This window comes from Vanacampus margaritifer, chromosome 19 (genome assembly GCF_051991255.1).
Source record: "Vanacampus margaritifer isolate UIUO_Vmar chromosome 19, RoL_Vmar_1.0, whole genome shotgun sequence".
Classification (NCBI taxonomy): Eukaryota; Metazoa; Chordata; class Actinopteri; order Syngnathiformes; family Syngnathidae; genus Vanacampus; species Vanacampus margaritifer.
In genome coordinates this window covers 15,224,152-15,240,958 of record NC_135450.1, presented here as the reverse complement: position 1 = coordinate 15,240,958, position 16,807 = coordinate 15,224,152, and the positions used below count along the sequence as shown (strand labels likewise).

At 44.4% G+C, this 16,807-nt stretch overlaps 1 protein-coding gene across 2 annotated transcripts in view; it reads right to left on the bottom strand.

Annotated features, from left to right (window-relative positions):
* Positions 1–16,807, bottom strand: part of ncoa1 (nuclear receptor coactivator 1) — a 32,537-nt gene that overhangs the window by 11,612 nt on the left and 4,118 nt on the right. The window contains exons 2-14 of one of the 2 annotated variants that reach the window (XM_077552111.1): positions 12,695–12,853; positions 8,713–8,820; positions 6,565–6,731; positions 6,380–6,486; positions 6,092–6,269; positions 4,888–5,070; positions 4,732–4,824; positions 4,312–4,452; positions 3,865–4,012; positions 2,434–3,316; positions 1,229–1,447; positions 792–1,113; positions 455–634 (exon numbers count right to left, since the gene is read on the bottom strand). In XM_077552111.1, coding sequence (XP_077408237.1) covers positions 455–634; positions 792–1,113; positions 1,229–1,447; positions 2,434–3,316; positions 3,865–4,012; positions 4,312–4,452; positions 4,732–4,824; positions 4,888–5,070; positions 6,092–6,269; positions 6,380–6,486; positions 6,565–6,731; positions 8,713–8,801 — 2,710 coding nt within the window. In that variant the 5' untranslated portion in view covers positions 8,802–8,820; positions 12,695–12,853. Of the gene's footprint in view, positions 1–454; positions 635–791; positions 1,114–1,228; positions 1,448–2,433; positions 3,317–3,864; positions 4,013–4,311; positions 4,453–4,731; positions 5,071–6,091; positions 6,270–6,379; positions 6,487–6,564; positions 6,732–8,712; positions 8,821–12,694; positions 12,854–16,807 lie in introns of both variants that reach the window. The other variant, XM_077552110.1, reaches the window with a different exon arrangement.

Sequence of the window (16,807 nt, the reverse complement as noted above, 5' to 3'; positions counted from 1 at the left end):
TGTACTCCCGAGTACATTTTCTCAATTGTTTTAAAAAAATTTTTTAATTGAGTTGTACAGTATACGTCACATTAATGGCAGGAAAAGTCATGCGAAAAGGGGTGTGTTGACTTTTTTACATGCACTGTATACGGTAATCATCTGCTCGGCTTGTGTTAACAAACATCTTCTATCATCGGCGAGGCTGCCGCTGTCAGCACTGAGGTGCAAATGAGCGCAAAGTTATTGTTGTCGCCCCGCATGGATGTGACAGAATACACATTCGCCTCGCAGTGATCCCGTGCATGGTCAGGTGTGTGACAGCTGAGGTACACTTCACTGTGATTTTTTTTTTCTCCAGTGTGTGTTGAAATTACGGCAAAAAAAATTCAAACTTTTAAAGTTAGGAGACTTTTCACTCATTTGTGTCCCAAAAGAGCGAGTGTGAGTGTGAAGCTGTATTTTCTTTGCGTACCAGTGCTTGAACTGAACGGGTTGACGATTTCTGCCTCGAGGAAGGGACTGCTGCGGTCTTTGTGGGCCTGGAAGAGGTCTCCCTGTCCCTTTCCTTGGGCCTGGCTCGGAGTCGGGGGACTGCAGAAATCGAAGACCGAATGATTCTGGCCGCCTGAAGTTGGGCCACCATCATTTTTGCCTGGGAAAACAAACAGACTGCGTTGGGAATCATTCACTCACTTCCTATTCACTCACTAAAAAAAAAAATATTTTTTTAATGTAGTTGACTGCATAGTCCCTGTCATCTCTGACAGCTAGTATCCCCCCCCATTATCCACACCACAATAAAGGCCGACCTCTGTTCGGAGTGCCGGGTGGCTCCCTCTTCACGCTGGCGCCGCTGGGCTGCGGTTGGGTGGGCGACTGCAGCTTGAGCTTGGGGGAGGGCGAGTGGAGCTGGGGCGACGGGGACTGCAAGCGTGGCTGGGACAGCGGAGACTGTAGCGGAGGAGGCCCCGGGGACTGGAGCTGCGCTGGGGTCTGGGGGGTCGGAGAGTGGAGCTGGGGGCCTCCCCCTGGGACGGCCGCGTCGTCGGTGCCCTGCTTGGCCAAGCTTGAGCCTCTGAGGGCGGGAGGCAGCTGGGCAAGGGGCTCCGTGTCCGAGGCGCCGCCGGACATCTGAGGAGCAGAGGGGGGAAGGGCAGCAATTGAGAAGAGCAACATTTGAGAGAAATGCGGAATGAGTGAACAATATCCGAACAACATGGCCATAGTCAGCTGAGAAAAAAATTACCGTGGAGTCACGGCTATCTCGGCGGCTGTCCCGCCGGCTCTCTCGCCGTCTCTCCCCCACGGGGCTCGACTTGGGGCTGACGGCAGCCGGGGCGGTGATCTTGGAGGTGGGGCCGGTACCCGTGGCTGCCGCGCATGCCTCCCCGGTGACTCGCTTCTCCACCTTCACCCGAACCGTCTGCAGGCTGAGAGCCGAGGGAGGAGGTAGGTCTCCCAAGTCCTGCAAAGTCATATCAGCTTTGTAAGCTCACAAAAGTTTCATCGCAGTGGAGGTTGGGACCAAAATCGGCTAAGAACAGCAAGAACGTGCAAATCTTGGACATCTCCTCTAAAATATTCAAAATTGCCTATAAATGTTGCTCCGCCTGTGTTAAAGAAGCAGTTGCTTGAAGGTGTAGAATTACTACAATGTTGATGCTAATTTCTCTTAGCACGTCTATTATATCTACTGCTGTATGTTAGCAACAAGCTAGCGGCTTCACAAGACAAAATTATGATTCAGTTGATCATTTTGGTGTTAAATTTAAAATAAGATAAAAGCAAAATATTAGGAATGCTCGATACCACTTTATTTTTCAGACCCATACCAGTCAGAGTACTCAACTCTTGAGTAATCACCGACACTGATACCAAGTACTGATACCACTAGTAGCTTTGACATTCACCCCAAAAATAATGGCGGATCATTTTAGAGAAGGATCGATACATCCCAAAATAGCATTTTCCCTTTAAATTGCATGAAATTAATGGCAATTTTATATTATTCTTATTAAATCGCGAGTACATTCAATACCTTGAATTAAGGCACTCGGTGTACTTGGTACTCACCCATCCCTAAAAAATATTGCATTATGTTTAAGCATACACACTTAACCTCTTTTTGGGACAACTGCGTGAGTCAGTTTTCTACTCTTTCCTCAAAGTGATGTTATGTGACATTCTCCCTTTTTTTTTTGCGAAAATGTGAGAAGAGGTTGTAAGGAATACTTTAAAAAGTGTGTGCTTAATATGATGAAATGGGTTTTCAAGGGGTAAAAAAAAAACTGAAAAAAAAATAATTTGCCATAAGGTGTTGATGTCGGGGATTTTCACCTATAATGTGTGGGTCTGGAACGCATAACCTGCGATATGTGGAGGTTCAGCGTACTAATGATGTTTAAAAAATAATTTTTTAAAAAAGGGTTGGGCTGTAATCGTTACTTTCACCTTCTCGTCCGTGTCGAGCAGAAAGCGCAGCAGCTGGTGGTCCTGCGGCTCTCTGGAACTGGAGCGCTGCAGCGCGGGACTGGATGGCGGCTCTTTCTTGATCTCCACTTCGCTTCTGTTGCCGGCATCATCAGAGGCGGCGGCGGTGGAGGACGAGGAGGTGGTTGTGGAGTCGTTGGTGTCCTGGAGCAGTCGGTGTAAGATCTTGTGTCGCTCCGTCAGCGTACTGTGGGAGGCGGGACACTGAGGACCGGGAGAAGGTTTGGGTAGAGGCAACGGGGCGCAGTGGGCATCACTAGTGTCACTTCCTGTCCTGTTGCTGTCCAGCGGCTGATTTAGTCTGAGATGAGCCAACGGCGTGGTCGAGGGCAGGGGGGCTTTGACAGAGTCCTCTACCCCTCCCTCCGCTCCAGGCCGGGAGGAGGAGTAACCGGTGGGGGTCCCGGCTTGTCTAGCGTCGCCGCCAGAGTTCTGTCTGTTCAGTGCGCCTGCTGGCGAGTGGAGGCCCGGCACCCGCGGGCTCCCCGCCAGTCCGGGACTGGCCCGCGACACGGCAGCCGACATAAACGAGGTAGGGGCGGCTGTGGTGGGGCTGCTGAGAGGCGACGGGCTGTTGTTGCCCTGCTGGGGGCGCGTCCGGCTGGGCGGCAGGTAGCCGGCGGACAGATTCAGTCGTTGGGGGGAGACGCTGCTGTTGCCGGGGTGAGGCCCCGTTGAGGCGGAGGGGGCGGAGGAGGCGGAGGCGACGGCGGGGCCTGAGGTTTGTTTTGAGTTGCTGCCAGCAGCGAGGGCCGGCGAGCGCGAGGGCGTCTGGGCCAGGTTGCCCAGGGTTGGCTGAAGGCTGGGGTTAGTGTTTTCCTGAGAGCTACCAGTGTTGTGTTCCCTGGGGAAAGCGAAATACAAGGTTATATACCTGCATATGCCAAGATTATGCTTAAAGGGAAAGTCAATGCAAAAAAATAATAAAAATCTTGACAATGATAGATTTTATGCAGCCCCACTAGTCTAAATACAGTATTCTGGTTAATATTGTGTTAGTGGAATATAAATTAAGCAGCAAAATCCAGCAGTTTTCGAGTGAAAATGACATCACAGTTGCTCAGGTCTCAGGTAACAACCAATCACAGCACAGCTTCAGAAAACAGGTGAGCTGTGATTGGTCATTGCCTGAGCCCTGAGCAACTGTGATGTCATCTTTAGTCGACAAAAAGTGGCAAAATGGCCGCCTCCTGGGATGGATAAAAACAGCTGGATTTTGCTTCGTAGCTCCTATTCCAAAAATGTAATACCAATCACAATGTCATGTTTAGACTTATGAGGTCATATATAACATATTATTGTCAAGAAATGTTTAAGGTTGACGTCAATTCATTCAATTACCCAAAATGCCAAGCGCCGATGCATCAGACCAGCACGTGTGAGTGCTCGTACCTGTCAATAGTGTGAATGCCCATGATGAAGGGCTGAACGTCTGGGTTCGGGGGGCAGCAGAACTTGCAGCGGGTCTGAGCGCTGAGCGGCGTGCCGTCGCTCAAGGCGAAGCGGTATAGCGGGCTGATGGCGGTGCCGTGGCTCATCACTGGCCGTTGACGCCGGGACGGGCACAACAAACAAATCGGGAATCAGCAACAGCATTGCAAAATTCTGTGAAACCGGAAACTTTCCGTGGGAATTAACGGGAATAAATCAAACTAAATAATGGCATATTATTAAGAATGAGAATTTCTCTGACTTTCATACAAATATAAATATTGAATATATGGATTAAAAAGTCTACACACCCCTGTTCACAGATTTAAAGAGAAAAGATTTACCTGCAATTTTCCAACCCGAGTCAGCAACGATGAAAATACAATTCAATAGCGGACGGACTCTCACCCTCATGTAGCAGCTTTTTGGCATGGGAGGGCTCTTTGCCCTGCGGCTGGAAGAAGGCGTAGATGCACTTCCTAACCAGATCCTCCCAGCCGGGCCGGCCAGTCGCTCGCAAAGCACTGGTCTCGATGGAGATGATCTTCCCTGAAAGGTCCCACACACAAACATATGTCGGGTTAATTACATTTAATCGCAATAATTTAATGTAGGGCTGGGCGATATGGCCTCAAATAAAATCTCATTATTTTAGTCACAAAAATCATGTGTGTGGAAAGTCACTGTGCATTTGTATTTTCATTAACAGACATTATTCAATGAGGAATACGGGAGGTATGCATAACTTGCCCATCCATCTTTTGTTTTTATGTTTAAAAGAAGCTCAGAGATGCATTCTTTGAGCATCCGCTTTATGTAAGACGTCACCTGTGGGGTCCTGCTTGGTGATAAAAGACTCTGTGCTGACAGGCTGGGCACGAGGCATCCGGCAGGCGATGCAGATCAGGCAGCTTTGCAAGTCTGCAACACAAAAAAAAATGAAAATAAAAAACATTCGATGAGCATTTTGTGGCGTCTCCTCACCATCGCCCTCCTCCTGCACGGCGGCGCGGGGCTGCGAAACAGTGAAGCACTGCATGATCTCGTACTGCTGCCGGGCCTCCTGGTTCTCGGAGTCCATCTCGTCCGGCGGCCTCTTCAACATGCGACAGTTGAAGGTGTGGCTGCTCCTGTGGCCGGACTCCTGAGGCCATGGCGCGCCATTCACTGCGCACACGCACAGAAAGCAATTAAATTAATGACTCGGGGATTTCTCTCCTGGATAGTGGCGACACCTCTTGTCCTTAAGCAGAATGCTAATATAGTTTCGACATTAAATGACACATTAGTGGTGCAAGATTCAAAATAATAGGGCTGGGTTTAAGAAAATCAAATAAACGATATCGAATCGATTTTCCTTTTTGAGCCCGATATCGATTCATAAAACCATTAATCTCTTTCACATAAATTCATAAGAAAATTGAATTTTAAGGGCCAATTTTTTTTTATCTTACCGTTTTCTTGAAATGTATTGTTCACATAATACAATCCAAAAGTATTTTCTTATATTTAGGAAAAAACACTTTAAGACAATTTACAATTATTGAATTAGAATTCTGAAAATATTTTCATCTCATCCTTGCTGATGTCAATGTGTAACATAAGTGATTATAAAACTAGATTATAACATGTTACTTTCATTAATAAACCAAAAATAAATCATTCAACCAGTTACTGTCTCCGCAAAATTTAATGTTTGTCAAGTTTTTATCATCCGCCCGTCCATCCGTCTTAAATTCCGCTTATCCGGGGTCGGGTCGCGGGGGCAGCAGCTTTAGCAGGGAAGCCCAGACTTCCCCCTCCCCAGCCACTTCGCCCAGCTCCTCCGACGGGATCCCAAGGCGTTCCCAGGCCAGCCGAGAGACGTAGTCTTCTCCAGCGTGTCCTGGGTCGTCCCCGGGGCCTCCCGCCGGTAGGACATGCCCGGAATACCTCCCCAGGGAGGCGTCCAGGAGGCAGATGCCCGAACCACCTCAACTGGTTCCTCTCAACGTGCCTCAAAGTTTTTATCATGTCCTTGCTATTTAAGAAGAATTGATATTCCGTAATGAATCAATATTGGATTGATCGAATCGGACAAAATCGAAATGGAATTGAACTGAACTCTTCTGAATCAAAATCGAATCGATTGAGTCAATTAGAATCGATACCCAGCCCCAGAAAATAATGTCAATACATAAACGCTCACCCAGACTTTTGGGCAGCAGATTGCGGACGAACTCGTTGTGGTCTCCCACGTGCAGGATGCTATAGACGCTGGACATCATCAGCTCCTCCTGAGGGTAGCCCAGGTAGCTCATCACATTCTCGGAGACAAAGACGATGCGTCCCTCGCGGTTCACCACGAAGAAGAAGCCATCTAGAGCCTGGGTGCCGGCAAAATGTAGGAGTTGTGAGACAAGTCAAATGCCGGCAAAAAAGTTACAGTATATAATGAGATGAACTGGGGTCGATTGTATCGCAGTGCTATGCTAACCTCGAGCAGCATGGGTCCAAGGGCTTCTTTCTCCAGCAGGCCCTGGCTACTGGAGGAGATGTCGCTCTTCTGCACCGCGTCATCCGGAGAGCGAAGAGCTGCTTTCTCTGCGGAGGCGAGACAAACCTGAGCGTCAGCAGCCATTGAGGAAATATGAGGCCTTAAACAGGACGTGTGGTACTGACCCAGCTCGCGCCGCTTCATCTGCTGGATTTGGTCCACGGTGCTCTTGAGGATGTGGCACTTGTCGGGCTTGGCGCTGAGACTGGCGATGTCGCCCATGTTGGAGGACAGCAACTCCGCCAGCTCGCCGATGTAGCGGCTCTCCAGCTCGCGCCGTCGCTTCTCCAGGCTGCCGAAAACAGGACAACGGATGTACTTTCAGTCACACGTTCGGAACCAGAGAATGACCGCTTTATCAATTCCTGTAACAGTCAGCATTTTTTTTCCTGCTTTTTCTAATCATCGCTGTAGTGTATCAAGTACAGCAAAAGAATGGGGGAAAGTCAGCAACAACAAAAAAATGTGGATATGCTGTTTTCAAAATTGACCAATAAGGATGTGTAAATACAGATAGCAGGTATTGGTATCAGGCTGATACCCGGCACTCCTGCTGTGCTCCGATCAGGAAATAGAAATTGGAAGACTAAAAATTGCCATTAATTTCATGACATTTTAAAGAAAAATGCTGTATTGAGATGAATAGGTCTTTCTTTAAAATAATCTGTCATTGTTTTTGTTTTTTTATAGGAAATCTTATGCAGCAAAAGTGCTAGTGATATCGGTACTTGGTTACGGTGACTACTCGAGTACTCATATTGCAATCGGTCCCACGTTTTCTTTGCTTTCGGACAGAAGTGTAAAGTTTTGTGCTAGATCGATCGATAGAGCAACTACATCAACAGTAGCTGCATGTGGGAAATGTGAAAAATGAAACGCGCACGTGTGTGCGTGTGCGTGCGTGCGCATACGAGGACAACAGCAGCAAAAAGTAGGTCAGTACATTGGACGGCCAAAACACACAGGCATGGTGGCCCGGAGAGGGAGGGAGGAAGGGGGTGCTGCGTGAGGGGAGGGAGGGAGGGAGGGAGGAAGGGGTGAGGCGGAGGACGCAGTGTGAACGCGCAGGTCACTGGTTGCTTTTGGAAATCCGAGCCGGGATGTTACATCAGCTTACATCAGCTATTGAGCCTTAAAAGGCTGACAAGAGCGGACGAGCAGACTCTGGGAGCTCACAAAGTGTGTGTGTGTGTGTGTGTGTGTGTGTGTGCGTGTGAGCGTCCTCGCTTTACACCTCGACCCTCCGGCTAAACTTTGGCTAACCCGTGATCTGATGATCCGTCTGCACACACCATCCCGACGTAATCCCCACATGTTGTTAAACATGGGCAGCGGGCCCGGGAAGCATTGGGATGTAAATATGGTACGAAGGCGGTGTATAGACCAGAAAATATGATGGAAATGTGGCACAGTAGAGGTGGACATGGACCTCAAAATAATGCCAATGTCCTACTTTAGAGGTGCAGACACAAATATGACATTAACATGTTATAGCAAAAGTGTGCAGATATTAACCCCTTCGGATCCATCGATGATTGCAGTGGACATGACGTATTTGCGTGTCTAAACCAATAAAAACGCATCGTTCCAATGATGTCAACACTTCTGGTTCATGATTGGGTCCCAGCTAACCAATCACAATCGCAAGTTGATTTGCATTATGTTCGTGTTAAAAATGTTACAGAAAAGCTTGGTAAGTTTACAACACGTTACAGCCACACTATCCTGGTGTCCACTAAAACAAATTTAAAAAAACATGAGGTAACCCCAAAAATATTTTCCCATGTTGTTCTTAAGTGGGATAAGAGTCAAAATCAGTTACAAAAAAATAAACTGCCCAGCAGGAAAAATGCGGGTCTGAAGGGGTTAAACATTTGTACATATTATATTGTGTCTAGCCAATACAGACCAGTAAACATGATGTATATATGGTACATTAGAGGTGCATATACATTAAATAAATGTAAACATAGTACTAGTGCTGCAGCTATCCTTTTTTTTTTTTTTATGATTACTGTAGCGATTATGTAATCGGATACAAATGTATTTCGCTTCATTAATGTATGCGAGTTGTTGCTACTTTTTTGTCCACTTGGGGACACCACCCTCCCAATTCTACACTGTAGCATCTCTGACTTTGAATGTGTGTGGCTTTTTAAATGTGCTACATTGAAATATACAGAAACGTAAACACGATTTAAATTGCATTCATTACAGTTCATTAGATGTGCACAACATGGAATATGATGTAAATATGGTATATTGGTGATGACCTTTGCGCCGACGTGTCGCATGGTGAGCCTTTCCTCTTGCGCGACTCGGCCGTGTCAGGGTCCAGGGGACTTTCCCCGACGGCACTCATTCTTCAGCTTTTGACTGACCTGCAAATTAAGGCGACAAAGACAGATCGTTAGCAACGGCAACACCCGACGACGTTAGCTTTGGGAAAGAGCAATGGCGACTTATTACTCCAAAAAAAAAAAACATATAAAACCACTTAGAAATCTGCACTATAGCATTGGAGTGAATAATGAAATGCGATCTAGTAGCGGTTTACTGAATTTGTCCCATTAGGCAGTAAAGCGTTACCGTCTAATTTGTAAAAAGGGCCAACAGCCTCGACAAGCCATTATTTAAACCACACAAACACAGTCAGAGAATGAAAAGAATGTACACAATTCCCACGGAAGCATACACATCGAACTGTGTTTAAACTTGATTGCGGCTCAAGGGGACGGTGGGACTAGGCGGGGGGGGGGGGGGGGGGGGGGGGTCTTTAGAAGATGCATGCGCGGTGTTAATGCACAGCGGGCGTATCTTTTTTTAGACGCTGCGTGTTAGTAGCGTGTCGGAGGGGTGATCTGAGGTCGGATGCAAACAAGGCTAGTCAGGAGGGATTAGCGTCCCTGCGACAATGCCTTCTTAGACCCCTCCCTCATCCTAACCCCAACCCCCCCCGGTCGCTGGTGTGCTGGTAGATTTCAAGACTTAAGAATACGCGTATACATTCGCTTTCTTAAGACGAGGACATTTCCAAAAGCGTCAAAGCTCAGATTTTGTAACTTAATACTTAAGTGTGTTTATATGGAGGACAAAAACTGCCAACATTCAAAATAAATAATTTTTTTTTTCAAAAAAAAATATAATTCGAAAATGAAATTGAAAAAATAAATATAAATGGGGGAGAAAATAAATAAATAAATAAATATCCGTTTTTATTTTTCACTTTTATTTTATTTTGTCGAGCAACTCAAGTCGCAAGTTGTGGTGACAGCGGACCAGATAGTCGTCCATTGCTGAAGCCCTCCATTCAAGCCGGCGAGACTTCCTGGTTCGCCGGCCCGCTCACTCGACCATTGAAAGGCAGTTTGCAACGGCGGAGTCCAAAACCCAAAACACGCTTAGGAACGCCCCTTCATTTGAATAACATTTCGACCTGGCAGTGTGGAGCAAAATTGCCAAAATTTAAAATAAATAAATGAATAAATAGTGACTAAAAGTGAAAATAAAAACAAATGTAAAAAATATAATTCCTAAATTAAATACAAATGTATTTATTTATGTGTACATATATATTTTGTTATTGTTATTTATATTTATTCTTTTAAATATATATATATATTTTTTTTTTTTATATCCCTTTTTATTTTCACTTTTAGTCATTTATTTATTTAGAATTTTGGTAGTTTTGGTCCTCCGTATGTTTACAGCACGTGGGAACAGCAAAACTATAACAAAATGTTTATTTACACGCTCTCACAACTGTACATGCCAGATTTTCATCAATCCCAGGTGGATGTGGAACCTCGCAATAAACTAGCAGTGAAAAACAAATCTCTGTGATTTCAAACAGCCTTCATGTTTTCCTTCAAACTCACAAGAGCATACAGTAGAAGGTCCGCCAGCTTGTTCAGGCAATTGCTGTGTTGAGATGACAGGTTACACTTAACACTCAGGTCCATTTGACAGGAAACCGGCAGGTGGCGAGCAGGTAAATAAGGGAGGGGGGGGGGGAGCGTATACACGCCCCCCTCAACTCTCCGCGTCTTTGTTAGCAATACCGATTGCTCTATCCGCAAACACACGCAGCAATGTGTAGCGAGCGGCGAAAAGACCACCTGCTAACCAGAGCGAGGGAGGGAGGGAGGGTAGGAAGGAACATGCACGCACGCTCACACACTTAGACATTGTCCTTATTAATCTCCTCAATGTACATTCAAACTTTCAATCGTTCCCACTTGATTATTTAAGCTCCTTTGGGGCCCTGCGTGACGTTGGGAGCCCGGTTGGGAATGTGAGGTAGTGGCTGGGAAGCCTGCCTGGTTTCTATAGAGCTAACAGTGCCGGGGCGATATTGCCACAAAATATCATGTCTGAATTTTTTCCGCCACAAAAATTATTTTTCAGGTTATAATTAATTTTAGCCCCCTTCATAAGCAGAAAAGTGTAGTTTGTTAGTATTTTTAAAAAGCGTCTTTGTTTTTTTTGTTAACAAAACTGCTTTATAAATTTTGTTTTTTTCATTAGTTTGCGTTAACTAAAATAACCTTGTTTACAAATGAATTGCAGGCACAACATTTGAGTGTTTTTCCTATCGTATTTGTTTAACTTTGGAAATTTTTAGGAGGAGAATGTTTGAATGTTATTATCATTGGCTTATTTTGTTAGAAGAAAAAAAAAAAGAGGCAAAAATCTGACAATTTGGGTCTTTTAAAAAAACATGTAGAAGAAATGTGGTATAATTTATTGCAATAGAAATATATTGCTTGTGTTTTGTTAAAAGACACAGGAAGAGGATCTTGAGAAAAAAGAAAAATCACATATAAAATCGCAAAGTACCAAATTAATTAGATTATTTTTCAAAATTGTTCAGCCCTATTTTCACAGTGCATTTAATTTCTTCCATTTCTTTGTGGCAGATCTCACAACTGTTCGCTAGTCCTGGCACCTGAAAACACATAATATCGCTACATTTTTCCCACGCTATCCATCTTTACTAGCACACGTTGGCCGTGCAACCCTCGTATGGACGTATGCATTGCAAGTGAGAGTAACCAGTGTGCAAGCCGCTCAGTCGCTGTTGCGGAGGCCCCGCCCTCTCGGATATAAAGAACATATGGAATGTGTATAGTCGGCCTCAGCTACGCTGCACCCGTTGACTCCCAGCTGGCGGCTCGCACGATCACTAAACCGACATGAATACTTCCGAACGGCCGGCGTATCAAGTGAAAGGTTGTGGTGAGGGTCAGCGCGCTCATGGTTTAATCAATGAGGAAAACCGATCTTGCCGTTAGCCCGCGATTGATAAGAGACAACACACACACACACACACACACACACACACAGCCAGCCGCTGTTGCATCACTAAGATCGCTGTTTTCATTTTCTTCCTCCCATGCGAATAAATCAAGAATGTACCAACTTGAGTAAAGGGGGGGGGGGATACATAAATTTTCATAAATAAAAGTTTTCACGCCTAACTGCTAGTGAGGAATTTTTGTTTAACCAGATCAATAAACAGATTATTACATCATGCGTTGAATGTGTCACATGACTTGTTCACACGCCGCTTCTCTCTCTTGCAGGCTGATGATCATTGGACATGAATATTCATCATAAGGTATCATAAGGGGAGCTCGGCTAGTGTGTGTGCGCGTGCACGTGAGCGCGCCCTCGTCCTCAACTGAACTCTTCAGAGGCGGCGTCGGGAGGTCCAGGAGATGAGATTAACGCAGGAACGTGTAATCTTGAAAGGCTTGAAAATCTAATTGGCAGCCTATTATGTGCACGGCATCCTTCTGCCGGGCTATACATTTTGTTGATTCAGACGGGGATTTCGTCACGGCTGATGACGCGCATTTAATTAGCCATCAAGGTTTCATTTTGGACCCAAGTACAAGTGGACTTACTTTTGCTTTAAAAGCAGAAGTGATTGTTAGATTCTGAATGACTTGAGTAATTTAATAGATGTGGAACTTTCTTTCTCTTCAGGCAAACCTTTTTTTTTTTTCTGTAATCGATTATCCTATCGATTCTTTAAATGATTACTTGGGCGCTTTCACGTGACAACATCAATTCAATCAAGAACTTTCCTGACTTTTTGACATTATTTTGTATTTGTCGTCCCTCCAGAATAGAACACTTGCCATTACTGCAAATTACTTTTTGGATTATTTTCTTTGTGTGTACACATCAGGTCCATTACTGCAAATTCCCTGGCGTTTTGTATCGTTTGGTTTTTGAGGTGCAAGTTACCTGCGTGGTCTAGGTCACCAGGGGCTGAGTCATGTGGCGGCCGGCCGTGTCCAGGGCAAGAAGGCGACCGGGTCAGTGGCGTGAGGCGAGAGGGTTACCGTCTCTTCGCAATCCCTCCGTCACATGGCAACATCGCGGGTGCAGCAGGGAATACTGCAGCTGAAGCAGAGGTGGGAAAGATAACAAGTGTCTAGATACTGTATCATTGTCTGATAAAACACGTAAACAAAAACAAGTTGTATGTGTAGTTTGAACATTTACATTTTCATAATTGGCTAAATAAAATAACATTTATTGCTCCATATGTCACATTTTATTCCGTAATCATTTATCTCATTAAATAATTGGCTAATAGAGTCATTGTCAGAAAATGAAAAGGATTGGTTTGAATTTTGTCAGGTGTCCCAAAGACGTATTTATACGTTTTTTTTCCCTCAACTGCACAGAAATTGTAAGTTATTACACAAACGGCCAGCAGGTGGCAGCAGAACATAGGAAATTAACCAGAGCCATGTCGAAAAACCCCTCAATTACTCAGAATTCTAAATAGATCTGTGAATAATGATGAAACTTAGCTATGTTCTAATGCTAATTGCTGCAAAACGGAAACAGATATGAAAGATGAAAGAAGATACTTTAATCTTTCTTTTGGTTATTCTGTGGGCCTTGCAAAATCAGTTAAATCCAATAAAACAGCCGGGAGTGAAGGGGATTGCTTCTGTCAAAATGGCTGGGAGTCAACGAGTTAAGCGTACGACAGATTCAAAGAAACTTGTCTTTAGGAAATATTTCCTACATGTTTGAAGGGATTAGTCTTTCAGGGTACATCATTTTCTAAGGTACTAGTTCTTTTAACATTTAGCTGAGATTAAATTATAATATTGAAAAACAAAACTAAATAATTAACTAGTATTTTCCCTAAATATTTAAAACATGCCTTTTTAAAAAGCTACCTGGCATCTTAACTCTTTGACTGCCAAAAACGTTAAATAACGTTTAGTAAAATCCTATGGAGGAGTGCCAAAGACGTTAAAAGACGTTTTTTTTTTTTTTTTCAAAACAGAGGTGAAACTAACCATTTTCTATTGTTGATTACTGAAAAACGGAATAAGGTAGAAACAAACAATTTTTTTCTGATGAAAGATTAGAGTCCAATCTTTCATTTGTGTTTCCATAGTCCAAACACATATTTTTCTGTGGACCTTGAAAGATCAGTCAAAAATGCTTAAATCGGCTGGCACCCACGGCATCCCTTTTCTGAAAACGTCTGGCAGTCAAAGAGTTAATTAAATACTCGCTTGTATCAAGCAAGGAAAAAAATTACACAAACCAAATATCTAACCATGAAGTCACAGCGCACTGCCTTTTTACTGCCTCCCAGTACACAATCACATTCAAATGTTGACTTCAATGTACTCTTTTAAACCAATTGAGCGCTACACAAACAAGCACAAGTAGAAGGTTATTGTGCGTGACGTCATGCTTCTGTTATGGTCATTGGAAAAAGAGGTTAGCCGAGCAGACGCAATTGCATCAACCGTAGCGAGCCCCGGGAAGGGTCGCAGCGTACAATTTTATTGAGTTTGCGCTATCGCTACCTTGAAGGACATGCATGCTGTCTGAAAAGATCAACGATACAAGCGGGTCTTCCACCAACGACACAGTCATTTGGATTGATAATATGGCCAATAATCAGATTAACCGTCATTCGTGCCATCATGCACGCATTTAGTCTGCACCAGCAACATTAGCCCAAAGTGGCTCAACTTGCAAAATTGCACTGTGTGACATCAACAATAGTACGCTGTTAATTTAAACTATTCAAATCAACCACATCACGTACTACTTCATAGTTTTACAAATCGCCAGTTTTGTTTTGACAGGGTCGCAATAAGTGCTGAGAATCAGAGATGCACGATAATGCTATTTTCAATGGATACGATAAACCAATAATTTTGAAAGTGCCGATGTCGATAAGCGATAAGTAAGCCGAGGATTGTTTTCAAAATTAACGCAAATTCGAATATACTTTTGAGTCCTACTATAGGTCTAACATGTACAAATACATTGAAACATTGTGTAAAGCACCATGAAGCTGAATTTTATTGCTATCGGTGCATCAAAGACAACCAGTAACTCATTTTGAGTTTGCCAAAACAAAACAGTCCAAAAAAAAAATTTGTGAGGGTGTTGTGGAATTTTCAGTAGCTAGGCGAGATAAATTAAACAGTCCGGAAAACAATTTGTCTTTTGGGTTTCATTAAATTTGAAATATGCACACATCTTACAGAGCAGTCTACAAGAAGTAATCTGTGAGAGTGTGCGCAGTAAATCATCATAGGAAGATTTTTATGCAGCCTGGTTAGGTTTTGGCAGGAGGAAGGGAGGGTCAGCTAGACAAGAAAGCAAGCAGTCTGTCCCAAGCAGGCTTATCAGTGAAGGTCTCTTTGATATTGCTTCTAAATACTTTTATTAACCATGTCTTGGGCAAGCTCCCCCTTTTTTAAATAACAATGCATATGCTTTCCCAATAAATAATCCAATCCATTGTTCTCATCATGCTGTTTATATTGGCATCATAAGATCAAGTGATCGTCACTGGAAGAGTGACAGAAAGGCAAAGTGGCAAGTGGACATCCTAGAGAAATTGTTATGAATTGGCAAGCAAGAAAGAAGGGTTATAAAAATAATAATAATAATTTCTAAATGTATGCGTATGTGGCCAGACATTGTTATTTTTATATGGTCTCTATTTCACCGATGATAAACAGGGGTCACTCGTGTGTTTTAGACTCACCCTGAAATTTCACCCGAAATCTAAATATCACTAACTTTTTTGTAAACAGAGTATATATATATATATATATATATATATATATATATATATATATATAGATAGATAGAGAGCATTGTGTAAGATCAAATTTATATTTTTGTCCCTGGCTTTACAGCACATTCCAACCATTCAACCGCTTCTCCACTTCTCATCTCGTTATCTGTGCTTGAGCACCATACGTGGAGGCTTTGCAGACAACAATATGTGATGCTGTCGTCTCAATGGCCCGATCAATTTCTTCCTGTCGCCTCGCTGCCTTCACCTTCCTTTCTTCCTTCCCCCTACCGCGGGCGCCGCCTGGCACTCTCCGACTGAAACCGCGGCCGTCGCTAACAACCAGCAGGGAAATAAAGTCGCAGAGCTGCGGCACGCCATTCTTCTTCTTTGCGGCGTTGTGCTTTTGTGCGTGTTTGGGAAGGGGGGGCGGGGGGGCGCGCGTGTTGAGCCTCACACTGAATCCAAAATGGACGAGGGTGGACCACAACAATAACGCCAACAACACAACAGCAGCAGCCGGGCTACAAGAGACGATCGGTTACGAGTCGGCCCAAACGCGAGCTCTGGCCTGCCTCGAATATGATGAACGCGCTCGATTTGAGCGACTGCAGCTCACGGAGCTTGAAAGCGTGGCACAAATACAGCCATCAAGCCTTCTCCTAAGGATACATGGAAATAAAAAAAAAAGATGGCATTTATGAGGCAGAATGACCTTTTTGGCTGGTCTACAAAACAAACAAATCCAGAAGGATTCACGCACCAGCGGAATCGGGTGCAGGCGTGGGGGGGGGGGGGGGGGGGTGGGGGAGGCACGCATGTTTCTGCAGCGTATAAATAATGCATACATAATACATCTATGGCAGGTTCACGTGAGGACGGCGTGGTTGTCATGTGGTCCGGGGAGCTTTCGGTTAGACGCTTTTCAGCATCATACTTCAAAAATGTATTCTATATACACACACTAGTAAATCATTTCTTTGCACGACTGCATTGCCAATTGCTCATACTGTCATAGCCTAGACCAGGGATGGCCAACTGAAACGATGGAGCCAACCACAATTTTTCACACTACTGGGTTGCCACATAAGACCACACACACTTACTAACCAAGATGTATGAAAAAAAATGGCATTTTAACCACGTGCCGGACCGCAAATAGCGAAATATCCGTGTACAACTGGCAAAAATAAGAAGAATTTGTAAACCCTGGTGCCAAGGTATAAAGGGGGGGGGGGGGGGTGGTTGCCAATTTCTTGCCCTCAATTTACTAATCTCAGTGT